At 49.6% G+C, this 27,436-nt stretch overlaps 1 protein-coding gene across 1 annotated transcript; it reads right to left on the minus strand.

The window, feature by feature from the left end:
* Positions 1-3,760: 3,760 nt before the first annotated feature.
* LOC120692455 (BEL1-like homeodomain protein 4) lies at positions 3,761-13,584 on the minus strand. The gene is made up of 5 exons (XM_039975760.1): positions 13,111-13,584; positions 11,454-12,808; positions 9,633-10,018; positions 8,385-8,445; positions 3,761-4,850 (listed from the first exon to the last, which is right to left on the minus strand). Exons 2-5 carry the CDS (start codon positions 12,738-12,740, stop codon positions 4,341-4,343), a joined length of 2,244 nt encoding a protein of 747 aa, XP_039831694.1. The 5' UTR covers positions 12,741-12,808; positions 13,111-13,584; the 3' UTR covers positions 3,761-4,340.
* Positions 13,585-27,436: the final 13,852 nt, after the last annotated feature.

A 27,436-nucleotide genomic window follows, 5' to 3' on the forward strand; every position in this document is an offset into this window, starting at 1 on the left:
CGGGTCGCGGAGAGGAAGCGAGCGAAGATTTTGCTGGTGGGGTGAGGGGAGGGGAGGGGAGGGGAGAGCCCGACCAGTGCCAGTATGGCGGTGGCTACCTACCAATCTGCGATTAGTTGGGGGCACCCACGCGTCGTTCTGCTACGGGTTGCTGGCTTGTGTGACAAAAAGATTATGGCTTGGCTTGCTTAATTTTGCTCCTTGAAACACTGTGAGGAACTTGTAGGAAACCTTCGGACTCACTACGCACTCGTCCGTACAAAGTTGGTGCCAAGGTCATGCACACCATACTAAATTCACCATGAGTACGTACTCTTTCAGTGAAGCGGCGATGTGGATAAATACCGAAAGCCACCTTGTGTGATGGTGCCTCCAATGTCAGCGTACTGCGTACGTGTCTTATTATGAAGTTGAATAATCGGCATTCATGCAACATCTACATCTAACGCACGTCTTATAGACGCATAATCTAGAAATGAGAGAAGTTCTCCCAAAAAAAAGGGGCCGACTATCGATTTGGTGGGCTCTTCTAATAATTATTGCAAACATTATAAATTCAAAATACCCCTACTATATGATTATAAATTACCAGCATACCTTATTAGAAGAATTAACCCAAAGTCTCCTGATACCAGCTTTGGTCTCATGAAGCTAAAGAAGCAGTAATCTTTCATCACTCTACCTTGGGCTCCAACGAGCACATAACTCGCACTTTCATTTGGGAAGCACTTGCCTTTGATCACTTCCCACTGAATGACCTTGATAATCTGTTCTCTGAACAAGAAATTTGGAGTGCTATTTTGCAAATGCCAACTGAAAAGACCCCGGGCCCGGATGGCTTCACATGGGCTTTCTACGGAACCTGTTGGCCTATCATAAAATCTGAAGTGATTGCATCCTTCCATTGCCTCTACAATCTGCATACTGGTCCACTGCCCAAGCTGAACACGGCTACCATCACTTTGCTGCCGAAAAAAGAACTAGCTGACGGGGTAAAAGATTTCTGGCCTATAAGCTTGATCCACTCCTTCCAAAAGCTAGTGTCTAAGGTTCTGGCGCTAAGAGTTGCCCCGCTGATGGATAAACTTATCTCAAACTCACAAAGTGCCTTCATCAAGAAAAGATGTATACAAGACAACTTCCTTTATGTGAGGAATCTTGCTAGAGCATACCACAGAACGAAGACGCTGGCTCTGCTGCTCAAGTTGGATATCTCCAAGGCTTTCGACTTGGTCTCTTGGGAATACTTGCTCGAATTGATGGAAAAGAGGGGATTCCCTTGCAGGTGGAGGGACTGGCTGGCAATGTTACTCACAACCTCCTCATCTTCGGTACTGCTTAAAGGGGTCCCTGGACCCTTGATTAAGCACTGGCGCGGCCTACGGCTGGGTGACCCCTTATCCCCTTACCTTTTCATCTGGGCAATGGATACTCTGCAGAAGCTCTTTCAGCGGGCCACTGAAGAGGGATCCTTATCTACACTTCGTGGGCGTCACGCCAACATTCGCCTATCTCTTTATGCGGATGATGCGGTGGTTTTTATAAATCTGATCAAGGACGATGTGGACATGGTGGTTCAGATTATGCAGTTCTTCGGCGATGCAACAGGGCTGCGAATCAACCTTGAGAAAAGCTCGATGGCGCCTATCATATGTCAGGATATTGATTTAGACAGTGCGCTCTCTGCTTTCCCAGGACAGCGAGTTACCTTCCTGATTACCTATCTCGGCATTCCAATCGTGATGGGTCGTCTGCGATTGTCGCACATACAACATGTGCAGGACAAAGCACTAGCAAAGTTGTCGGGCTGGCAATGCAAGCTTCTGAATCCAAGGGGCCGCAGGGTCCTGGTCAGATCAGTGTTGAGCTCCCTACCTGTCTATCTCCTGACGGTGCTCAAGCCACCAAAGAAGTTTATCAAGAGTTTTGATAAGGTTAGAAGGCGATTCCTTTGGGCGGGAAATCAGCAACTCCAAGGCGGCAAATGCAAAGTTAGCTGGGCGCGTTTGTTGTGGCCCATTGAGCGTGGAGGTCTGGGTATCACTGACCTCGACTGTTTCAGTCGTGCGTTCCGGCTACGTTGGCTTTGGTTCCAATTGGTCGCGTCGGACAAACCTTGGGTGGGAATGGAACTGCCGGTTGATGAAATGGATGTTGCCTTGTTCGCGGCGACAACAACAGTCACAGTAAACAACGGTCGCACAACAAGTTTTTGGATGTCCAGCTAGGTTAATGGAAAGACGCCTGCATTGCTTTTCCCTCATTTATACAAGCACAACAAGAGGAAAAATCGAACTGTGGCTGATGCTTTGCTCAATGAACAATGGATAAGAGATGTGTCTCATGACCTTACTACACCTCTTCTTGATGAGTTTGTCAACCTGTGGGGGCTCATTGACGAGGTCAATTTCGACAGCAACAACCAAGAGCCGGATGCAATCAGATGGACACGAACAGCTTCAGGGGAATATACGACCAAATCAGCTTATGAAATGCAATTTGAAGGTGGCATTCTAATGACCTTCCCGAAGTTGGTGTGGAATATCTGGGCTCCCTCTAAATGCAAGTTCTTCATGTGGCTACTACTACAGAATCGGCTTTGGACGGCTGATCGCCTGTTGATGCGTGAATGGCCTAATAGCTACTTCTACCTCCTCTGTGTGAGAAACCTGGAGACGGCGCAGCACCTGTTCTCGGAATGCCCTTTCTCCTGCTTGGTGTCATGGTGTGGAAGTCCGTGGGGGACTGGTGTCACTGCCACTCTTTTGATCCGGCGAATTAGCGAGCTACAGATGACCTACCTTCCTGGTTTCACAACCTGAATGGAGCGCTGTCAGGTCCACAAGCCAAGGGCGCCCGTTCTTTGGCCATACAGACCATTTGGACATTGTGGGGTGAGAGAAATCGACGTATCTTTGATGGCGACCTTAAGCCAGCAAGTAAGCTTATTGATGACATAAAAGAAGAGGCCATGATGTGGATGTCGGCGGGGGCCAAGCATCTGGCGGTGCTAGTAGATCAGCGATTTAGCGAGTAATCTTTTTGCTGTTTCTTGTCTTGGTGTGGGGCTTTTCTTATGCCCCTACCTGTCTCTTGCAGGTTTGTAAATCGGGCACCTCTGGCGCCCGAACTTTGCTCTCTTCTTATCAATTAACGCCGGAACATGTCCGGATCTTTCCAAAAAAAAGAATGCGAATACCCATTTCTAAATTACCCACAAATACTACTACAAAAAAAATTAAAAATCTGCAATTGTTATCGCTCATAAATTCTTTGCAGCGCGATATATAAGAAAACATCATGCCATTGCCATTGATGACCACATACTATATATTATCCATATGTCTACTAAAAAATATTGCAAGCTCGTTTTTGGCACACGGGTTGATGGTCTAACAGTTTAATAAGAAATTCTATAAGATTCTTTGCATAAAAGACAGCTCTCTGTTTTAGTGGATCTCTGGAAACAGCGCTCTATTTCCACAGAAATTAGAAGTTTCCAAGACCAAAGGTTTCAAGTCTTCTGAACAGGATTTTATGGTGTTTTTACGCTGATAGGAAAGGAAGCTCGCTCCGATCCATCCCCGACATGGGGCATCAATGGGTTCCCCCAAAAGATGGGGCAGAAGAGAAGAGACACGCACAATTTGCACGTATTGACGTACATGCCAGCCAACTCTCGGGCCACACTTGTACTGGAGTATATGTTCCTCTTTTGGCCTGTATAGCCTTTTGCATACATCTGATCGAGCATATTATATGTATCCCAATATTTACCAATATATGTATTTACGTATATGCATATGTATGCATGTGTTTCTCTTATGTTTAGTTACAGAGAGGGAAAGAAATAAATGAGTACAAGAAAAAAAAATTGGTACACCAGAACCAAAAACGGGCAAATGCAAAACATAGAACAAAAAAGTGTGACTAAACAATTATACACTTCCCTATCTGCTTCCTTTGCTGTATACAAATTAATTATCCTTAACCCCCCAACAATAATGCCTAACAAAAGGAATTAATCTGCTAGCTAAGTAAATTAAGAATCATCTCGGAACTAGGCAAAGAAGGATCGGAGGAGGAGGTTTGTGAATGATCTCATATTCATATATCCCATCCCATGCATCACCCTCCAAGCACCTTGCAAATTTTCTCTTTCTAGATGCTCATCTCTCTCTTTGTCTAGCTCCTTCAGCCCTTCTCCCCCTCCCCCTCTCTCTCTCTCTCCTGGTTACTGTTCTCTCTCTCTCTCCTGATCTTTCCTCAGTACTGTTCCAAATGCACGATAGATGCGCGCATGCATGAGCCATGAAAGGTGATGTAGCGATATGTAAGCATCAACAACCGCTGTAGTCTCTCAAGGAGAACCGGCCGGTGCCGTCGGGCCCCGCGTTGCCGGCGCCGGCGTGCTGCAAGCCCAGCGTCAGGGACACGTCGCCGCCGCCGCCGCCGGTCGCGCCGGGCCCGTACCGCACCCTCACCCCGGGCTCGAACCGCCCGTACAGGTCGTCGGCGCCGCCGCCCACGTGCGCGGCGCCGCCGAGGAGCTCCACCGGGTCGATCCCGACGAAGGCCGCGTCCGCCGCCGAGGGACCCGCGGTGCCCGGGTCGGGCTTGTGCAGCATCATGCCGGGCACCGCCGTTCCGTGCTGCTGCGGGAGCTGCTGCGCTACTGCGCCGGTGGTGGTCGGGGAGTGCGTGTCGTCGGCGCCCGAGGGGTCGTTGCCGGACTCGGGCCCCCCGCCGCCGGCCGAGGAGCCCTCGAGCTCCCGGCACTCCTGCTGGTACATCTCCTCGATCATGGGCTTCCATAGCCGGACACGGGCGTTGATGAACCAGTTGGAGACCTGGAGTTGATCCAAAGGAAAGCAAACAAATTATTGCAGGGACAGGGGTCCATGCACGGCCTGTGGTGCCATGCGTGCATGTATGCTAGCTGCAGGGACGTATAGGGCTACTAGGGAGCTGCTTATCTAGCTCTAGCTACCCGGTCCTCACTGTCATGTCTCAGGTTTATCCTGCCATTGTCTTGTTTCTTTTGTGTCCAAATGTTTTGGATCTAGCTACTTCATTTTGTAATATTGCACAGGTTTGCCTTTGTTTTGATTTCTGGGTATGTACATATGTCCTGCACATGGTTAAATGAAGAGCTAGTACACATAAAGTAATTAGCCATGGTTACATAATAACCATGGGTTTACAATAATGCTACACTCTTAATTTTTTCTTACAGTTCATATTTTGGATGAGAATCACTACACTCTAGTTTGTTCTCTTAATTAAGCTCCATTTGCTATAGTTTTGTGTGCGAATGTCAACACAAGTTATTTTGTAGCCATGCTATATACTAGTTAGTAATGATGCTATAATTGAACAAATTGAAACAGTCCATGTTAAACTAAGTCAACTGTTAAAGTGTCAGATCAAATTAGGAATCATGAAATTATTTTAAAATGCAGAAAATTATCAGAACATTCTTTGTTTTAGTGATTTTCTTGTTCGCTCTTATATAGTTCTTAGCAAAAAGATATTGTGATCTACATGTTCCTTGAAGCAGAATGTTTGTTAGTAGTGTTTTTTTGTTTGCTGTATGTACTCTCCTATGATGGTTTCACTAATACTAGATAAACTAAAATTGATATCGTAGAAAAAATAATTTTGTATGAATTTGATCTATATGATGTTGGGGGAATGCATAGATGGTGGGGCATATCCAATATTCAGCAGGTAGGTCCTTTCAGGTGCAAAATAGTTTCAAAAGCTCCAAAAGACAATAATTTACACATACGAGCAGCAATGAAACATGCATTAGCTGATTTTACTTTTTTTTTTTGGAAATGTTAGCATTGTGCATGAATCGTCGAACAAGGATAGTGAATCAACTTAGAATGGGTTCAGGGTGAATATTTTGCTCAAGTCATCAGAAATAACTTCAAACTTATATTTAAAATATACTCAAAGAAAGGATTTAGCCCCTTTGTTTTCAACTTATCAAATCCAATATCATACAGAAGATCCAGGAACCATTGATTGAGAAAGAAATGACGAAGGATCCACACCTTTTAAAAATTTGAAGATTTATTACTTATATAGACACTACAATTATTATTAAACTATATAATGAATACATCACTATATATATTCTTAGCTATACTGTTATAATATATGCTTACATGCATGAAGAAATTGCATTTTACTAACTGTATATTATAAAAAATACAATTAGGTGTTGTGTCTAAAAAAATCTAATGAGTTGCACCCGAACAAAATTCATAAGATGTAGTTGAATTCAATTGTTTGAAAACAAGAAATTTAGAAACAAGATTAGATGGCATTAAAGGCATATACATACACAACGACAAATATACAAACAATTTAACTTTTATTTTTGCTTCAAGATGAAAGACATGCATAGTAGTTGGTTACATGAAAAGGTACCATCATTAGGTGCACGTTAGTTTAAATGCTATGTTGGTAGTATAGATGTTTAAACGATGTCAACAATGTTGACACAATCAATGATAGCATCTTAAAAACTACAATATAATCTGCTGTGAAAGTTAGACCAACTGATAAATTTAATAAGGAAAAGTTTTCTGTATATGGATCAAAGTAGGTGGACTGGTCAATTACTAGCTACTTAAACAAGTTAGCTAGCTGATCTGAACTTTGGAATAGATGGTGTACCTACTGATGGTTGGACACATATGTGGCATATAGCATGTCCATACGGTGCAACCAAGGGGTGATCCTTACTAACTTCTTCCAAGAAACGGCTAGCTATTGTTTACATCATGTGTAGTTGCTTTCCATATCGACAATAATATGCCACATGAAGCATAAAAAAATGGATGGAAATCATATGTTGTGCATATATATAGCTAGGTAACATGATAGGTTATTTTGGATGACTTCGAAAGTTCGAATGATAGAAGAGTTGCCAGTTGCCACCTTGTAGAAAGCAAGGAGAAACTTAGTTTTCCCATTACATTAGTAGATATATAACCGTCAACAAGTGAAGCTGCTGGAATTAATTTTGTTCATGAGGATGGTGTCAAAATCTAAGGTAAAAAAATTGTTCAAGGAGCGGGCCCAATAATGTATGTGTATTATTGTACCCTAGATACATGAAGTGACTATAACAAATTAATGTATAACAAATTAATGTTACCCAATCACCATACCCATAGATTTCACTCGAGATGACAGCAGGAAGGGATAGCGGGACAAAGGGAGCTGAAGAGGGGCCAGGTTTGCGCTGTCACATTGGGCAAGTGCTGAGGAGGAAATGTTTCTACGATGCAGCCATCGGTTGATAATGACCCAGTGCCCTTAAGTTGGTAGACATGAGGGGCACTTGTGGAGGGACCACGTAGGTGCATGCAGGAAAGAAACAAAAGAGACTGAGAGAGAGAGAGAGAGAGAGAGAGAGAGAGAGAGAGAGAGAGAGAGAGCTGAAATATAAAAAAAAACATAAACATGAGGAGCTGGGGTACGGTAGGGTTCAGCCGAATGCATCGTGCATACTAAATATGTGGACACTCATGCAGCATTTCAATAATTTCCTGTAGCAATTTAAATCGAGTTCTCGATACAATTAAGTTCAAGAGTTTTGTACAGTCATATGCTATATGTGTAGCATCTATATATAGACTAGGTATATGCATGCGTATATTAGTTAGTTTCTAGAAACTATCTGAAAATAAATGGGTCCCTTCTGTCGTTCTATAAAATTTATTAGTCAGTTTGTAAGAGGTTGTTGCACGCATGGGGTTATCGACTTATTACCATTTAATTTCCAATCTAATTTTGTGTCATATGCACAATATTATTTGAAACCATTTAATTTCCAACAAGGTGGCCAAAGTGGCATATTCCAAGATGTTGATAAGGTGTCGACAAATTATTACCAGCAAGTAAATGCTCATTTCAGCTATACAGCTTTTATAAATACGAGAAGAGATGCTATATATACTAATCTGAAGCATTAGTTGTATTAATTAACAGCATTCAGGTAACTCTATCAGATCATCCAGCCTAAGTATTCCAGTGGTCGCAATCAGAGCTCTGAGACGCTAGCTATCAACGCATACGACAATGCGCATGCAGACGGCTACATATGGGCTATTATCTCGAGTGGATGCCAAAAAGAAGCGCATCCAAACTAGCAAGAACAAAGAGTACAACAAACAGGTAAACCACTGCCACTCTCAACAGTAGGCGATAGGCACTCCCTCATGCGTGCATGCGTGTGCGTAGGGTACGTATCTCCAGCAAACAACAAGCAAGCAGCTAGGTCTAGGTAGGCGAGCACGGTGAAATCCAAGCTCTGCCTGACTCCAACAACTGTGCATGGGCCGGGCGCAAGCGTACAAACTCACCTGGTTCCTGGACAGCCCCGTCTGCCTCGCCAGCAGGTGCTTATCGGCGTCGCTCGGGTACCTGCAGAGAGAGAGAGAGAGAGGGGCAGCAGCCATGCACACACATGAGAAGCTAAGAGAGAAAGAGAATCATTCCCACACCACGCCAAACACACTGCGCTAGCTGCACCTGCAGCGACCGCCGCGCACATAGGAAAGGACCAGCGCCAAGGCTGCTGGCTGCTGCTGCTGCTGGGCAGCATGCACACTATCTTCTGCCTAGCCTAGCTGCTGCGGGCTGAACCCGAACGCGCGCGGCAGCAGCAGAAGCCGCGCGCAGGAAGGAACACCGCGCGCTGCACTGTTCACCAAACATACGCGCATTATGTTTGTGATCGTATGTTTGTGCGCGGACGGGCGCTGATACCCATGCACGCAGGCACCAGCGATCTGCATGCCGCATGCAGCTGAAGCGGATTCCGAGGCCGATATATTCCCCCCTCTCTGTGAGCGAGGCTCTGACCTCGCGCTGGCGGCAATGGCAGCACGGCAGCGGGATCCGGGATTCCGATGCCCGGCATGCATGGAGCGAGAGCAAAAGGAGCTGAGGCTGGCCGCCGGCTGCCCGATCATCTCGGCCAGCTCGCCGGCCGCCCATGCGTCGCGGCAGAAAGGCTCCTCGGTGATCCGTGCAGCTAGCGCGAAAGCGAGCAGCCGGGCAGCCTTCTCGATCTCGAGCGGCGGAGGGCGAGATGGAATGGACTGCAGGCGGGGGCGGGCGGGCGTCCGGCAGGCAGCAGGATCTCGGCATGCAGGCGGGCGGGCGGGCACTGACCACCGCAGTAAAACCAAGAAAAGGTAAATTTCTGCAATGACGGGAAAGTTCACCCCGGGCCGGAGGGGGGCAAAAGGGGGGGAATATGCACAGGCGCACAGTCCCCGGCATGCATGGCGTTTTTTAGCGTGGATCTCGAAAAAATTACTGCTTTTGCTAAAGCACATACAGGTAGCAGCGAACCGGCCGGCAGCCAGAGGGAGGGCCGACGGGGTTCCCAGCTAGCAGAGGGCCGGGAAAAGCAAAGCAGAAGACGCCCGTGATACTGGCAGGGAGAGACTACCTAGGAGAGCACTGCTGGCTGCATGCCCTCATGGATCGACTAGCTAGCTACTACTAGTACATGCATATGCATGGATCGAGTCATGGAGATCAATCGATACCGATCAGCATGAAGAGAAAGACCGAAGAAGAAGAAGTAAGCAGAAACGTACGGGTGTAGGAAGTGCTCGAAGAGCCAGGACCGGAGGATGTTGACGGAGCGCTCGGGGAGGCCGCGCTGGGGGCGCCAGGCCTCCTGCTCCATCATGCCCATGTGGTGGAAGGCGCGCTGCTGGCGGAGGCTCTGATCGATGGCGCGCAGCCGCGGGGTCTCACCCTTGGTGAGCCCCGAGCTGGTGCCGGCGTCCTTCTCGCCCAGCAGCTCGCAGGTGTGCCGCAGCTGCGACGCGATGGCGTCCTTGAGGCACCGGAAGTGCCGCGACATGGCCTTCTGCGCCAGCGCCGTGTACGGGGTCGCCGCGCCGAACCCCATCACCGAGTCGAAGTAGTTCACCACCATCTGCATCTGGTCGCAGTAGTGGTTGTACCGACGGTCCACCTATATCAAATTAATAAGCAAACGGAAATTATTGTTAATAAAATCATCAGCAAGATCATGGAGGAAAACAAAAATTATATACTTCTCCAAACATCATCAAGCAAAAAAAAACTTATTTATAGTAAAAAAAGAGAGAAAAATGGATCGGTGGTCGATCTGGAGCGGCTGCTTATTAGTTATTACTAGCATAGCATAGCAGCTAAGCAGCACGTACGATGGATGGATGGAAGAAGGCAATGGAGGAGAGAGCACGAATAGTGCAAGAAACAAAACCCGATCGGGCGCGGCAGTTAAGGCATGGGCGTGGCGTTGCATGTGTCGCTGGCACAATTATGAGGAAATGGGGGGATCGTAGAAGGAACAAAAGCAGCCGAGGCCCACCGGCATTTGGCAACAGCCGAGCTGCTGCTGATCGATGCACGAGCCGGCCAGCCACCAGATCGACGCATCTACCGGTGCGCGCGCGTGACCTGCTTGCACCATGTGCCCAACAAGCCGCCGCTCCAGCTGATGCTGATGAGCTCCCGAGCTAGCTCGCCAATCATGTAGTACTAGCTAGTAGTACCAGCTGCTAGTATAGGATCTTGTGACACATGTAGCAGCAGCTACTACCTCTCGTACTTCCTCCCTGCAGCGGCGCCAATTGTAATTCATGACTGCTGTTCCAGGCTATAGAGATAGCTGCATGCATGCACCAGCTAGCTTATGTGATGGCGTGATGCGTTCAGCTCGAAGAAGCTGATGCTAACATGGATCGATGCATGACTGCAGCTTTCACCCGAGTATTATACTACGTGTAAAAATTAGGTAGTGACCACGCACGGCAGGCATAAACAATTACTACCACAATCTACTAGCAGCCAGTAACATAACTCCTATGTTGAGATGCGATGATAGCAATGGGGGGAGAAGCTACGAAAGAGAGCTAGAGAGTGTGTGTGTGGGGATACGGAGAGAGAAGAGGACGGAGGGGAGGCGGAGCATAAAGAAATGGAGGCGATGAATGCAGCGGCACCAACAACCGCCCAAAAAGAAATGGAGCCATATGGGACGGGCCGGGATCGATGTTACTATGATTGGGAGATTCATATCCCTCTCGGAGTCCGTGTGGCGGCGGCTCCTGCTCCTGCCGCTGCTGCAGCCTTCATGCCATTGGCGGCCACCTGCCAGGGATGACTGACCTGGCGGTAAAAAACAAGCTCCCGTACCGGCCGCTTCTGGATCATCGGTTGTACTGATACGTACTACTAGCTCGATCTCACTGCCCACACCTACCGCCGCGGCCGCAACTACCTTTAGCTAGCGCCGCCGCGCCGCCACCGAGGGGCGGCGTCGTCGGCCGGGGCTTAGCTAGCTGCCATGGCGTCAGCAAACATGCAGCCATGCATGCAAGAGGGGGAAGGGGGAGAGACGGTGGTACGAGTGGTGGACGTGCCTCGTCTAGCATGGAGATGAGCTTGGCCTTCTTGCGCTGGTGCTCGAACCGGTCGGCGGGGGACAGCTGCGGGGGCTCCTTGGACGCCGACGACGGGGACTGCGCGGCGCCGGAGCTGGAGGCGCCGCCGCCGCCGCCCTTGCCCGCGCTAGGGTTGGACGCCGAGGCCCCGCGCGCGCCGCCCTTGATCTGCCCGCGCCCCACGCTGCAGAACTCCTCCAGGAGCTCCTGCGCCGCGCGGGTGTACTTGGAGTTGCGCAGCACGCCCGCAACGCCGGCGGGGCCGTAGCCCACGTGCAGCTGCTGCCCCAGCGCGCCCACCTGGCCGTGCAATGCCATCGGCAGCTGCTGCTGCACCGCCGACGGGCCCTGCTGCTGCTGCCGGTTGAAGTAGAGCACGCCGTCCCGGACCCTCAGCTCCTCGGTCTGCTTCGCCATCTCCAGCTGCTGCAGCGACGGCGACAGCGAGAGGGACAGGCCCTGCCCTTCCACGACGCCGCCGCCGCCGCCGAACGGGGCCGCGGCGGCGCCGCCGAACGCCTGGAACGCCTCGTGGTGCTGCTGGACGTCCGACGGCTGCGGCGACGTCGGCGACGACCTCGACTGCTGCTGCTGCTGTGGGTTCATCAAGAAGAGCTGCATCGCGGCGGCCGGGTCGGTGGCCAGGCCAGCCATGCTGCCTTGCTGCTTCGAGGAGGACGTTTCACCTAACGATAACGACCCCATGTTGGCCCCACCGAGGACCAAGCCAGCACGGCCCGCCGCGCCAGCACCGAACCAACCGCCGTCGCCGGACAAGCCGGCCACCGCTCCGGGCCCCTGCCGTAGCCCGAAGCGGTAGTTGGCGTTCATCTGGCTGGCCAGCAGCTCGGTGGCGGAGGGCCCCGACGGCGGCGCGGGGAAGTTGAACATCTCGGAGAGCATGTTGGATGCGCCGGCGGCGGCCGCGTGCTCGTACATGGCCCCGGGCTCGGCGTGCTCGTCGCCCTCGATGGGGAGCAGGCCGTGCCCGGCGGCGGCTGCCGGGTCGAACCCCTGCACCCTCAGCTTGTCGCGGCGGCTCTGCTGCGCCACGTGCTGCTGCGGGTGGTCCTGGCTGGAGTCCGGGCGGTCGAAGCCACCGGAGGGGTAGCCGAAGACGCCGCTGCTGCCCTGGTGGAATCCCTGGGAGTGGGACATAGAACTCGCGGTGGCCGGGCGGCCGGAGATCGCTGCGCTGCTCTTGGTGGGTTGGCTCACGTACGTGGTGGTCTGTCCCGGCTGAGACGGTGGCGCCGCTATGCCCATGCCGGCGGCGCCACTGTCATCATCGTCGGCGGGATCCCGTCCGCGAGCTCCTCCCGCAGCTAAGCTACCTGCACAGCTCACCACCACCAGCAACCGCAACAGCTTCGTATCAGAGAAACGCACCAGAAATAAAAGGCACGAAACCAAAAAAAAAAAAGAAAGAAAAAGAATCCAACAACCCGATGAACCGGCGAATTACACTCTCCCAAAAAACCAAATCGAAAAAGAAGAAACAAATCCTCCTTCACTCCCAGAATCGCATGAACAAACATCCCCGAATCGATCGGAGCAATCGATCGGTCGGCCGGGGCAACGAACTGAGACGAAGCGATGAGGAACCCCCTAGCTCCTCCCCGTTGGCTGCGCTTACCTTAACCTAAGAGGAAGAAGGAACTAGCAAGCACATCGTTATCCGGGCTTGGGGGTGAAAGGGCCTGCCTCCGAGACCGTCTGCTCCTCTCCATCTCTGTCCCTCTCTCCTTGTCTCCCGAAATCTCTTTATCTCCCAAACAATCCCTCTCCTCCCTCCCCCCTCCTGTGCGCTACGTGTGACTAACTATATTTTTTTTCCCTCTCCCCCCTCCCCCTCCTTGTCCGGTCGGGGGCGGCCTTGTGCAATCGCCTTCCGGTTCCGAAAGGGAGGAGGGCGGCGCGCGGGGAGGGAGGCCGGTTGGTGTATAAAAAAAACAAAGCAAGGCGCCCGGCGCTGCTGCTGCTGATCCCTCCTGCCGCGCGCGGCTGCTGATATTGGAATTGGGGCGGAGCCCCAGCCCCAGAGGCCAGAGGGTGGAGGAAGACGTCGCTGTCCCTCTCCCTCTCGCTGCTCCTTTGGGATCCTCTTTTTCTTTTGCGCTCCTTGCTTGTACCGCGTTTAATAATCGGGGTCGTTGTTGTGTTGTGGTTAAGTTATTATTGTTGCTGCTGGTGATGTCGTACGCTTGTTTTCATTTGTCCCCCCCTCCCTCTCCTTTTCCATCCATCGATCTCCACTTCTTCCTCTCTCTCTCTCTCTATTCTCAAACCGATTGATGAATTTAAAAAAATTGGTCGAGGTACCTGTGCACTATATTTGGCATCAGCTAGACTTTTTAAGTTTCCAAAGCGTAGGTAGATACAAGTTTGTGGAATTGGTGTCCGTTTCGCATGCACTGCGGCCAAGCTAGCTGCTGCTTTCAAGCGTTAGTGAATATATAATCGGGATACGATCGAGCTCCTGCACGAGCAGCTAGGTAGGTCGTAGCTAGATACTGGATAGTGTCGAATGGAAGACGTCGATCGTGTCGAGTATTATCCAGCAGCTGGCGCAGCGCAGGGGAAAAACGATGGAAAGCAGCAGCTAAAGGGGAGCAGGGGGGGCTGCCGCTGATGGGAAAAGAAAGCGATGAGGAGGCGTCCCTCTCTGCATCTTTCCATCTTTTCTTTTTCATTTCGAAATTGACCAGCACTCGAGAGAGGCGAGGAGGAAACCGACCCCTTGCAAATCAAATTATCTTTCTTTTTTTTCTCTTTTTTCAAAAAAATAATAAAAGAAAAGGGACTTTTTTCATGTGCTCGAACCAGCGCCATATGTTACGTCCCCGCCTTTATTGCGAAACCGAGAAAATGATTTTTTTTAAAAAAAAAATCTCGGCCCGGTGGTGGGTGCGGCGGAGACGGCGACGGCGACCCTCCCCGCCCCGCCCCTCTCGATTTTCTTCCTGCAAATTAATTAGCGGGGAAAGCAGAATCCGGCGCTGCCGATCCACCCCCCCCCCCCCCCCCCCCCCTCTCCTCTCCTCCCAACCGCGTGGGCGCGTGCGTGTGGTGGCGCGCGAGCATCACCAGCCTAATCAACCTGACGACGATGCTGCTGCTGCTGCTCAACGCGTGCGCGAGCGTGTGCTGTGCAGTGCGGGCCTAATTAATCCGGCCCCAACCGCTAATCCAACCGCCTCCTTTCCACGGTCGATCCCTCCTCCTCCTGCTCCCTGGCCGCGTGCGCTGACCTGCTCGATCGGCCGGCACGCCGGGAGGGACGGAGGGCTTTTTCTTCTTGGCGGCGAGGGTGGGGGTGTTGGGGTTTTTAAGGGAGGCGGTTGAGGGGATCGGAGCTCGACGCGTCGCGTTTCGCCGGCCATGGGCGTGTCTGACTTTTCGCCGCGCCGGGCGAGAGCGAGCTGCTGGTGCCGTGGTGGTCCGGCCGCGCCGTTCTGTTCCGTTCCACCGGCGGGAGCCGGGTCAGGCCCAGCTGAAAAGGAGGCAGGGAGGAGGATAAGGAGGAGCGAGGAGCGGCCGCCGGCCGGTGAGCCCCGGGCGCGCGGCGCCACAGCACCGCGCCGTGGTCGACGCGCGCGGCCGGCGGGACGGCCGGGCCGCTCCCTCTCTCTCAGCTCGAGCGTGCGTACGAGTAGCGCCTTTTTTTTTCTCCGCGATTCCGGTCGTCTCCATCTTTACCGTCGGCGAGCCGGGGCCGTCGGACGGGGATCGGGCGGTGGGCGGCGCGGTGGTCCAGCCGCGCGATAGCGGCCACGGGCGGGCCTTGTCGGCCGCTGGGAGCGGGGAGAGAGGGCGGGCAGACCACCGCAGAGGCAGGCGTCCCGATCAATTATTGGGCCGTTGTGATTTGGACGCCGCACCAACTCAATCCTAGTATCACACAGTGATCACGTGTTATCTCGCCGCGGGCCCCGCGCGGGGGAAAGGCGTTCGGCTTCAGGCTAGCTATTCTGCTGAAGCCCGTGCGGGGCCCACCTGTCAGTCGTGGTTTCTGTGGAGTTTTTTTTTTCTGTGGGTTTGTGTCCTTGTTCGTGTGTGTATCACGCTTTTGGCTGCCCTGTGGGCTGATCGGCCCCTGACTGAACAGGAGAGGACTACCAATATTCGTCCTCCTCCCTGATTGTCACATTAAAGGGTAATCCATCCAAACGCGCTTTTCGCTTATTCCTCTTTTTCTTGAGCCTTCACACGGGGACCTCCTGTTACTTTCTTTTCTTTCTTCCTTTCGTGCTTACTTTCAAGGGCGGATCCAAAACTTGGTCACACCTCTAACTAGAACATTATCTTCCCGTCTCGAAGCGTAATTCGTTTTAGGTTATTCTAAGTCAGACTTTCTCCAATTTTGATCAATTGCATCGAAAATATTTAACATCTATAATGTCAAATAAGTGCGCTATCTAACTAAAACATCTTATACCTCGAAACAGAAAGGGTATATGTTTTGATTTTTTTTCTAAATTATAATTTACTTTGTATAATTAGCACAGGCTTGTTTTATTTCTTGATTACTTTTTAGTGTTTGTGAAACGTTTTTGTTGAAGCAAATGACATGAGCTTTGTTTGTCATGTATTAGTAGAGAGGAAAGCTAAATAATACAACACGGTTCCGCTAAACCTTTAAAATGATATTTAAAAAATAGAGTAGTTTAAGTTTTTTTTCAATAATGTTTGAGGGCACGTCCCTTCTTAAGTGTACGACAAATCTCTAGTATAATTGTAGATAATAAAAAAAATTGGAACCTAATTTCATCGTATAAATTTTTAGTATGAACACAGCATTTCGATCGTCCAAGATGTGTGGACACGAGTAATACACGAGGGAATCCACGAAATAATGCAAGGACCAGTTGAGATATTTGTGACTTTGACTACTTTATTGGTATCGGTGATAGCAAACTAGATGCCTGACGTAGTTTTAGAGAGGGAAATCTATAACTTTGAAATAAAGACACTAGGTTTAACAAAATGCCTGTGTTCGGCTGGTGTTTTCAGCTCTAGCCCTACAGTGAATCCCTCTCATATCTCTCCAGCTCCAGCCTCCAGTCACCAGCTAGGTAATAGTGTTTTTCTCTCACACCACTCCAGCTCCAGCCTCCAGCTCCAGCCTGCCGAACACGGTGAATGAAGCCACCACGCTCAGGTGCCGCGGAACTGTACCTAGCAATACAAGTGACATGAAACCTTCCGCCCGATGGAGTAGAAGGGCCCGTTTGGCTAGCATGATTTCGAAGACCGCCTTAGCTTGGTATTGTTTTATTGTGATCACTACGAGGATTTGACGGGTCCAGAGACCTAGGGTCCCACCAGAACCGAGCAAATGATCAACATACAGGTCTAGCCTTGTTTAGATGCCTTCAAAATTTCAAAACTTTACAAGATTTCCTATCACATCGAATCTTTGAACGCATGCATGAAATATTAAATGTAACTAAATAAAATAATTAATTACACAGTTTGTTTATAATTTGCGAGACGAATTTTTTAAGTCTAGTTAACTTATAGCAGGACAATAACTATTAAATATAAACGAAAGTACTACAGTGTTTTACACTCAAAATTTTATAAATTTAAACAAGCCCTTAACCTTTAAGTTTGTCCTCTTGGGCCAAACACGTTATCGGCTCATCGAAGCCAACCGACCGACCGAGCCGCTGGTCAGGAAGGGACCGCCCGACTCTGACGCCGGGCATACTAGGTAAGGCCCTATCAGCCACGTGGCGCGACCCTGACCTCGGGGGAGGAGGCCCTGGGCGCATGCCAAGCTCTGACAGAGCCCACGTGGGCCCTGGGCAGCGGCAAAGGGCAAGCGCCGGGATCAAACCCGCCCTACGTGAAAACCACTCCGGCGATGCGGGCAACATCACCCTGATACCATAACAGTGGGCACTATTACACCCATCCTCTGGGATGGACGACGGAGGAGGCCATCAACTCACACCATCCCAACACGCTGTCATCATAACTGTCCTGGTGTGTGTTTAGTTCGCGAAAAGTTCGCGAAAAAATTGTTGTAGCACGTTTCGGTTTTATTTGGCAACTATTATCTAATAATGAAGTAATTAGTCTTAAAAGATTCGTCTCGTCATTTACAACCAAACTGTGCAATTAGTTATATTTTTAACTACATTTAATACTCCATACATGTATCGTAAAATTCAATGTGACGTGCGTCAGTGAAAAATTTTGGGCTGTGTTTAGATCCGTAAAATAGTGGTAAAAAAGATCACATTAGATATTGTAGCACACTGTAGCACTTTTCGTTTGTTTGTGGTAACTGTTGTCATACCATGATCTAACTAGGCTCAAAAGATTCGTCTCGTCGTGTACATCAAAACTATACAATTAGTTTTTTATTTACCTATATTTAATACTCCATACATGAGGCAAGAGATTTGATATGATAGATGAATAGTAAAGTTTGGAGAGAGAAATTTTGGAACTAAACACATCCTTTAATACTCCATACCTATATTTAATTTTGAAACTTTTGGCGGAACTAAAAACAGCCCTGACGGAGTGTGAGCGCAGGGGACGATGACAGAGCAGGCCTCCCACAGGGCGACGTACAACCCCGCTCAGCGGGTTCTATCCCCGACTGAGCAGCCATGCTGAATAGTAGGACAACAGCCCATCATCAAGGAACAGTCAGGAACCGCTCACCTACGCCGACTGACGGAGACGACGATCCCGAGCAGAGGAATAGGAAGTCCCAAGCAGGGAAACCAGCCAACCTCCTCTTCTTTAGTATTACGATATTATCTTATAAATGGAGCCCACCTTGGACTATAAAAAAGGAGTCCCTCGCGTAAGATAGACACAGATAGCAACGTCCACTCTTTTCCCACTCGAAAGGTTGTAATTCTCTAACCTTTGAGCATCTGGGCCCGAGCAACACGAAAGAACACCCCCTCTACTGGACATAGAGCACTCTCGGTCCGAACCAGGATAAATCTCGAGTCATTGTGTACTAGACCATATCCAATCTGACCCACGACAAACTCGCAAATCGAGTAGTTTGATAGTCGGTTATTTTCGGAACCGACAGGATTCGAACTCGAGGCATCTATCTTTATACCATATTAAGTTGCTTGCACTGATTAATTCACCCAAAATAAAAGGTTAAGCTGATGGGATAAAAAGAATTCATCACTTGTACTTCAAGCTAAGGAAGAGGTCGAAAGCACATACATGTGGCATGTAAGGTCGGCCACGATGGGGCGCGGCTTATAGGTATCATGTATGCATGCTACACAGGCACGCACATACTTAACATTTGAAATGCTCATTATTTGAATGTTGTACGCATGCTACACACATGCATGCATATATGCAATTAGCATTCAAAATGACGGTTATTGAACTGTCTACAATCAACTCTAATGATACGATAATGGCCGACAAAGACGACTTTTGAACTGTATGTGAAAACTGCTATCGGATAAAGTTTGGGAACTAGACTGCACGTGAAGGTGACCAGTTATCACAAGTGGTTAAGTTCTAAGATTAGAACCATTTTTTATAGTCTATATAGTCACATATCACATCAGACTACCAGTAAAAACCAAAAAGCTAGTGATGATTCCAATCGATGAATGCGCCCTAGGAATAATCATGTGAGAGACGTTTTTCTTCTAACTAAACACCGGGGCTAGGGTGTTATCACAGACAGTTCACAGTTGGGTTATTGAACCTGTCTCTTTTTTGTAATAAAGAAACAAAACGAAGCGAATGCTAGCGTATTTGACTCATTGGTTATTTGGAAGAACAGAATACCATTTCTGATCTTATAGGTGGAAATATAGCGATATAATTTAATTAATTTTACCTGTTACATCTGTCCTTAAAATTGTTAGAAGTCCGACAAGTGGCTCCTGTATATATGGCGGCAGAGGATATACAATTAAGCCACCGGATTGGATGACTGTCTTATCCAAAAGTTAAGTAGTGTCTTGACTCTTGATGGGGTTAGCTAGGGCACAATCATATCGCGAAAGTTACTACTGAAAAGCAACAGTATTGTAGCTCGAAAGAAATGCCCTTCCGGCATGGGCAAACATTCTGTAGTACTAACAAGCCGCTAACTCGGCTGGTGGGAGTGCGGAAGCGAAAATCACCAGGTCGGGGGTTCGATCCCCGGCTCGCACAGGAAAAAAACTCTCCCGCTTGTCCCACGTCTAAAGCACTGTGGAGTCCGGCCTAACTCACAAGGCGACGGGCCCCCGTGTACGGGTGGGGCAGGGGTTCAGGGGTTTTCTTAGCCTGCTGTGAGAAAGTTATTCTACCTCTTAAACAATGCCGTGGGGCGGTCTCACCCCGTAGGTAAGTTTTTTTAGTACTAACAAATACATACTATACTGACACACACCTCCGCTGATGTTTACCGTCTCCCATGACTTCAGTTCGAGGATGCTGTCACATCGGTGCAAGGGTCATATGAAGGCAAATAAAAATATCATCAACAAAACTAAGGCCTTGTTGTCTCGTGTAAAGTTTTTAAAAGGAAATCTTTCTATATTTGACGTACTAAACATAGACTAATCACAAAATTGATTACAGAACTCGTCTGTAAATCGTGAGACGAATCTAATGAGCCTAATTAATCCGTCATTAGAGATTGTTTACTGTAGCAATTTGGTGTCTAATTACGGCCTAATTAGGTTCATTAGATTCGTCTCGCGATTTACAGGCAAATTGTGCAATGCGTTTTTTATTTCGTCTAGATTTAAGTCTACATGCAGGTGCCGAATTTTTTTTTTTGGAATTTTGAATTATGCAACTAAACAAGGGCTAAAGCCATTTAGATGAGGACGACTGTACTACTAGGGCAACTAACGTAAATAAAAAGATCTACCTAGCTAGCTTCTGAATTCTAAAATGCAAAAAAAAAATCATAAATATGCAAGATCGTTTAGCATCTTTTTTTCTTAAAAAAATCTTTTCTTTTTTCTGGATGGGAATGATCACATTTTTGTTGCGTGTGGCGTAGTTTTCGGGTTTTTCTCCCTGTGCAATTAGTTGAAAGGACCGGGCATGACCCGCAAAAAAAAAAAAGAAGAAAGGACCGGGCATGACAAAGAGGGGGAGAAAACTAAAGGCCGGACCAATAGCATCCAAAGACCTCGCCCACCTCTTGGCATCTGGCCACGTGAGGCGACGGCTCCCCCACGTGCAGGTATGGCCATGTCAGCTCCCTCCATCCTGCTCTTCCAAGCAAGCTCAAGCTCTCCTGGCTGGACTGGACCGTCGCGTACCTGATAGATACCCCCAAGCCGCGCAGAGCCTGTGGCGGCGTACGCCGGTCAGCCAGGCGCGCGAGCGAGACTCGCCTCACCTGGCGTCCCCAAACTGTTGCTGTCCGGCCAGCCTAGCTAGCTCGCATGATGCGGAACGGGTAACTTTGCAGGCGCCGGAGCACAAGCAACCTCTACAGATGTTGAAGCTGTTCGTGGCGCAGACGGCAGATCGACTAGATGGATGCCATCAGCTGATTAGCGTAGCCATGCAAATAAGTTCGGTTGAAATAAGTTTTATAGATTAGGTTTTGATATGGACTATATTTAGATAGGTTAAAATGAATTGTATTAGATAATGGGGGAGACTGAGTGAGTTCTATGTAAATACCGATTGATGTGGGTTGAAATGGATACTTTGTGCAAGACAGTATGATTATATATAAATGGCGCGAACGACCCACTAGCCAAGTTGGCTAGTTGCTTTCAGTAACACCCCATAGGTCTGGGATTTCGATCCCCAAACATGGTGAATTTCCGCCTATGGGTTAAAAAGCACAGTTGTAGGACGGACAGTCAACAGAAACCACACAGGTGGTCCGGCCTTCTTACGAGTTACGGGCGCTGTGTACGGGTGTGGTTCGACCTTCTCATGAGTTACGGGCCCTGTGTACGAGTGGAGCGGGGTTCGTGTGTTTTCTCGGCCTGTGTGAGAAGATTTTCTTCTTTAACACGATGTTGTGGGGGCTATATACAATTTTAAAACCATGTTGTTCACAACATAAATTTTTATTGAAATTGACTTAAATTTATTGAAGATTACAAGATTGGCTGCTATTCTGTGCAAAGCAATGTGGTTAAACCTACACGTGGGCCCGTGTCAAGAGCCAGACTCTAAAAATAAAACCTTGTGTTCACACTGTAAAGCTTTTTCGAAACTGAAAAAAATTTGTTGGACACATAACTCGATATGACTAACAGTTACTTTGTGTAAAGTAGTGTGACTAGAATTACACGTGGGCTCCATGTTAAGAGTCGGATACTAAAAATCAAACATCGCGTTCACTCTCTAAAATTTCATCGAAATTGACCAAAATCTGTTGCAGATGACTTAGTATGACTGACAGCTACTCTATGCAAAGCAGTGTGACTAGACCCACACATGAGTCCCACATAAAGAGTCAGATCCTGAAAATAAAACCTCGTGCTCGCACTATAAAATTTTATCAAAATTGATTGAAATTTTTTAGAGATGACTCAGTATGAGTGCGAGCTACTCTGTGCAAAATAGTGTGGCAAAACCCACATTATATTTTTTTAGGAAATAGATTTTTATTAGGTTGTAACAATAGTTTGTCTAATAATTTATTACACTATGAGCTAATAAAATATTTGAACTGGGTTGATGTGTGGTGATGAAGGTTTGGAGTGGAGTAGTATGTGTATAATATTAATTTTTCTCATAAGAAAAGATGGGTGTAAATATACTTTGGTTCCAGCCCATTTACAGGGCCAGATGAGCGAGGTCGCAGCCTTAAGTTTTTCGAAAATACGGTCGCAATCTTAATTTCTAGCTCAGCTCGAGGCGGTATGAGTGCTCATGCTGCTGGCAGTCATGTCGCGCGTGACGCGGAGCAGCAGCGCAGGACAAGGCGGCACTTTCGCCGGCGTTCCTCCCCGCGGAGAAAATTCTGCCGGTGATGAATGAATCGCGAAAGGCCTGGAGGCTGGCACGCAAGTTGTCAGCACCGGGTCAAGGAGGCACGGAATGACGGAAACAACAATTGGCCGCTTCTTGACGTGACCTAATACTCACACCACCGGGGGTTGCATATTCTAAGCTCGGAACCACACGGTGGTAGGTGCGCGAGAAAGAACAGCTGCCTCCAATTGCAGCCGTCAACAATGATACACGTATTCTCGTCACTCTCCCCGCTCTTTAATTTTTTAAAAAAAAATAGAGAAAAGATAGAGTAACACTGGTCTGTCCACTCCAGATATAGTTTAGTGTAGCATGTTGTGAGTTGCTGATCGAGCATGCCTGCACAAGTAATGGATCCAAAATCTGGCAGACGTTGGCCTTTCTAGAGACCAACTACTACTAGCAGCTGGGCTTATATGATATGATACACATACTATATATCAACTGAAACTGATCACATCTATATATCTATAGACTACTACTAGCTATGCGCACCTTTCCGAGCCTTTGATGGCCTTCTCGATCGGTGTCACCCGCGTCCTAATCAGCGTATCTAATCGCACGCCACCAGTGGATCAAATCGGCGAGGGCGCGACTTTTCCCCCCTCCACTAGCAGCTAGCACCGCGCGCGCGCAGCACGACGGCATGGGGAGGTCGCCTTTTGCTGCATGCATGTCTGCAGTCTCAACTGTGCACAGCTGCAAAAAGACAGGATAGAGAAACGGAGAAAACGATCCAGGTCAAGCAGTGATTGCCGGAGCGAGTAAAAGCTCTCATCAGCTCCATCAGTCGATCAAGCACCACCAGCTGCTGGTCAACAGTGTACCATTGCCCTTTACCGTAAAGTTCCTCTTTCCCTCTCCATCACTTTCCTCTTTCCACTACTCTCCCTGCACACACACATACTATATGATACATATATATATCATATCTATATCTATCTATATATTATATATGTTATATGGGCCTGTTTGGCTCCAGGACTTTTTCCAAAAATCCCTATCACATCAAAAGGAATCTTACTATTTTATATTATTAAATAAAATTTGTTTATAAATGTTTTTTGACAGCTGAGTGCTTTTTCGCGAGACGAATCTAATGAGCCTAATTAATTCATAATTTGCTACAGTGATGCTACAGTAACCATTCGCTAATCATAGATTAGGATACATCATTAGATTCGTCTCTCAGTTTAGCCCTAGGGTTCTGCAGTTAGTTTTATAATTAATATTTATTTAATACTTCTAAATACTAAAAAGTCCCTGGGACTTTTTTAAAGTCCCTGTTTCTAAACACCCCCATATACAACTACGAATCGAAGGCGTGGTGATGGTGTGAGGCGGCTGCGCGCCCAATCATGCGCTGGTGCGTGAATTCCTCCTGACTGGCGATCGAAGCTTCTTTGCCAAGAAAAGGGCATGCAGGTCCCTGCGTATGTTGGGGCACCCCGCGCCCGCCCGTCGCCGCCCAATCAAACGAGTAGCTAGGCAGCAGCTAGCTCTCTACTCCGCGCCCCGTTGTGCGGTTGCGCCGTTGGAGGACAGGCACACATGGCATTGTTGGGGTTGGGCTGCGCCGCGGGATGGCGACCCCGGCCGGCCGGCGCGCTAGCTCCGGATATGCCTCGCCGCGCCTTGTGTTGTGTGAAGGGCGTGCGCCCCAGGGGATTCGCGGACACATGGGCGCCGACGGCGACGCCCGTGTGGGGAGTTAAATTGATGATGGCGGCAGTTGCTGCGCGCCAGGTAAGGCAGACAGATATTCAGGGGGGGCGCGGCATGAGCAGCTCCATGCATCCAGACCACATCGCTGTTTCACTTTGTTCTATTCCCATCCCTCCCGTGGTGGATTGGTTTGCAGGCCATTGATTTGCATGGATCTCCAAGGTCCATGCAGATTTCTCGGTGTGTGATCGATCGGCAACTGACTGCTCCTCCCATTCCCATGTGAAATTCAGGTTTCCGCTGTCGATGTAACTGTTTCTGACGCCGACTACGCCGGCTGATTTACAGCAGCAGCGGCAGCAGTACGTACCTAGTGCTCATCATCAACGACGACGACGGCATCAGAAAGTAATCAAGTGGCATAAGATAGCTGTCCGGTCCTGGAACGATCGAGCGCATCTCGCAGGCACAATCATGAATCCATAATGACGGAGAGATGGGGGATCATCATGCCATCAGCGCCGGGCCGGGGGAGGGGAGAACCAATATAATACACTGTCCGTCGCCTACCATGCAGCTAGCATGCGAGCACTGTAGCGTGTAAAGCCGAGCTCTGAGCGGTCAATTTCACTGGGGGGATCGGTAGGGCAGGGGGCGTAGGGGGGACAACAAGCCATGCCATGCCACCACCGCAAGAGGGGGAGGGGAGGGCGTGTGGGCCGGCCGGCCGGCCGGCGCGCGGCGGCAGTGGGCGCCGCCGATGGATCGATGCGAACAATTTGGCTTGCCACATCTGAGCGCGGCCAGGGCGGGCGAGAGAGAGAGAGAGAGACCATCCCGGCGGCCCACAGTCACTGTGGTGATTTATCTCCAACTGGCGGCAGTGGCACCTGCATGCCCAGCATCTTTCTCCAGTTAGTCACTTTCTCCGGCCTCAGAGTCAGTGGTGGTGCCTCTCATCTCATCGGTGGCTAGCCCTTTTAAGGGCTGGGCCGTCCTGCATGCATGGCATCGGCATGGCATGACCCTCCTCCTGCGTCTGCGTGCGTTCGTGCTGTAGCTGCATCTGCATGGCATGGCCCCCCAGTCCCAACCCTGGGAGGGCATCTATCTAGCTATCCCCAGGGGCCAGCCGGGCCGTGCATCTCTCTCTCTCTCCAGCAACTGTTCATGGCATGATAGCATCTACAAACTCAGGAGAAATCAAATAAATTAAACCCCTCTTTCTCTCCCATCTCATCAGCTGGCTGTCCCTCTCTCCCCTCTCCTGTGCCACAGGGGAAAACGGGGAATACTAAAGATAAGAAAGTGATGTGTGTAGAGAGAGGGAGGTGGAGATGTGCGTTGAGAGATGCCCACAACGATCCACACACACACTGAGAGAGCGAGAAGGAGAGAGAAAGACAGGTGAGTGAGCGGGCCGGGCACAGGCGAGGCGAGCCCCCAAGGCCACGGGAATCACCGGTGCAACAACTTGCCGCCGTGGTAGGCCACCCCGGCAGGCCCATAACGACACTGGTCATAATAAATTATTAAAGCCGACAGCATTTCGCTCGCATCCGCCGCTACCCGCCGACGTGGGCCGCTCTGCCGCCATGCGTACGCGCGCGCGCCCGCCACTGCGCGGAGTCCACCTCCATCCCCCGCTCCACCGCCCCAATGGAAGCCGCGCCGCGCCAATCGTCGTTCACGCGCTCCCGATATGTAAAGAGAGTAGCACTAGCACAACCGTCATCCCTCGACCGGCCTCGTGCGTGCGATTTATTATTTCGGAAGAACGGAAGAAAGATGAAGATGGAGGCTGCAACATGCCTGACGACCGATCCGGGTGGCGCCGATCGTGCGCAGCATTAAGTGTGTTCCGTTCCCCATCAAAATCCATCTCCTCCCTCCGACTCTTCCCGGGCGGCGCGCAGGCCACCGTGCGCGCGCCAGCGGTAAGAGGGGACGCCGCGCGCATGGAGTGTTCGATCGGTTAGGGAAGTGGGTGGGATGGATGGGGGCGGCCGGCGAGAGGGGCTTGTCACAGGAGATCTTCTAGTTGTTGGTGTGATTCTGGTTGGTTCATTTACCGGGGGGACCAGGCAGGCAGCTGAGGGGCAGGCCGGACTCCGGAGGGGGCCGTAGCTTGGAGCTGAGGGCATCTGGTCCCGCCCCGCCCCGCCCCAAGCCCAAAGAGATGACGGACAACTGCTTTGAGCTGTGCTCGCAGCTAACCCAAATCCTCCACCACTCTCCCCTCCCATGGGCCCATGGGGGACCCCGGCACCACAGCCGCGCGCGCGTAGGCCCACGCACCACACTCACACGCACAGACGATGACATGCATACTCCAGCAGTATACGCTACCTCTCGACCGTGTAAATGCTAGTGCTATTTTAGTTTTGTATATGCTGGCTTTGTACGTAAAGTATGTACGAGTACGTAGTAGTTTCTGTTGCTGCCTTGATCAGCAGCGTCTGGGCTCTCGGGCAGTGGGCCTCTGGAATGTAGTCGTAGCGCGGGGGCCCAGCTTGGCAGCTTTTGCGCAGTGGCAGCATCCATCATAGAGATCCCCATGCAGGCCCATCCATCATCATCTTGTGCTGCCCAAGTGCCCAAGCTATTCTCCTGCTGGTTACCCCCAGGGGCGATAGCTAGCTATCACCACTGGCAGCCTAGCACCGGTCAGGCGCTCAGCCGCTCACTAATAACTAGTCAGCGGTGCAGTACTACTAGCAGCTAATCATGTGGACCCTTTACGTTACGCTGCTGATGAAGAAAATAGAGCCAATTCTCTCAATGCCATTAAAATTTTAGCCAATCTCTTGATTGTCATTGACCCCATATGTCAAAGACACAAAAAAAATCCCTTTAATGCCATTTAGTGGCATTCAAGTGATTGACGAAAATTTTAATGGCATTCAGAGAATTAACTCAAGAAAATAGGAGCAGCACATGAACAATCTTGGGATGATCAGTCTAAGGAAAAACGGCCGCTGGGCCTGGACGAACGTGATGCATGACATGAGGCGAGAGGAGTGGGTACCAAGGAGCATGATGCAACAAGACATTGGTCTCTATCAGATTCAAAAGCGCCTAATAATGAACGGATCAGAACAAAAAAAAATATTTTTTTTACAAAGGGAAAAGTCCTCGAACTATTACTAAGGTTCGATTTTCAACCTCTAACTACGAAATCGGATAGCAGAGGCCATTCAACTGTTGAAACCGGGCAAATTTGACCCCTTAGGCGGAGCAGGGGCCCCTCTCCCATGGCGGCGGCGGGCGCCGCTCCCTCCGCGCGCGCGCCGTCCGCGCTGGCTGTCGGTGGCAGAGCAGGGCCCCCTCTCCCATGGCGACGG

This window comes from Panicum virgatum, chromosome 9N (genome assembly GCF_016808335.1).
Source record: "Panicum virgatum strain AP13 chromosome 9N, P.virgatum_v5, whole genome shotgun sequence".
NCBI classification, from domain to species: Eukaryota; Viridiplantae; Streptophyta; class Magnoliopsida; order Poales; family Poaceae; genus Panicum; species Panicum virgatum.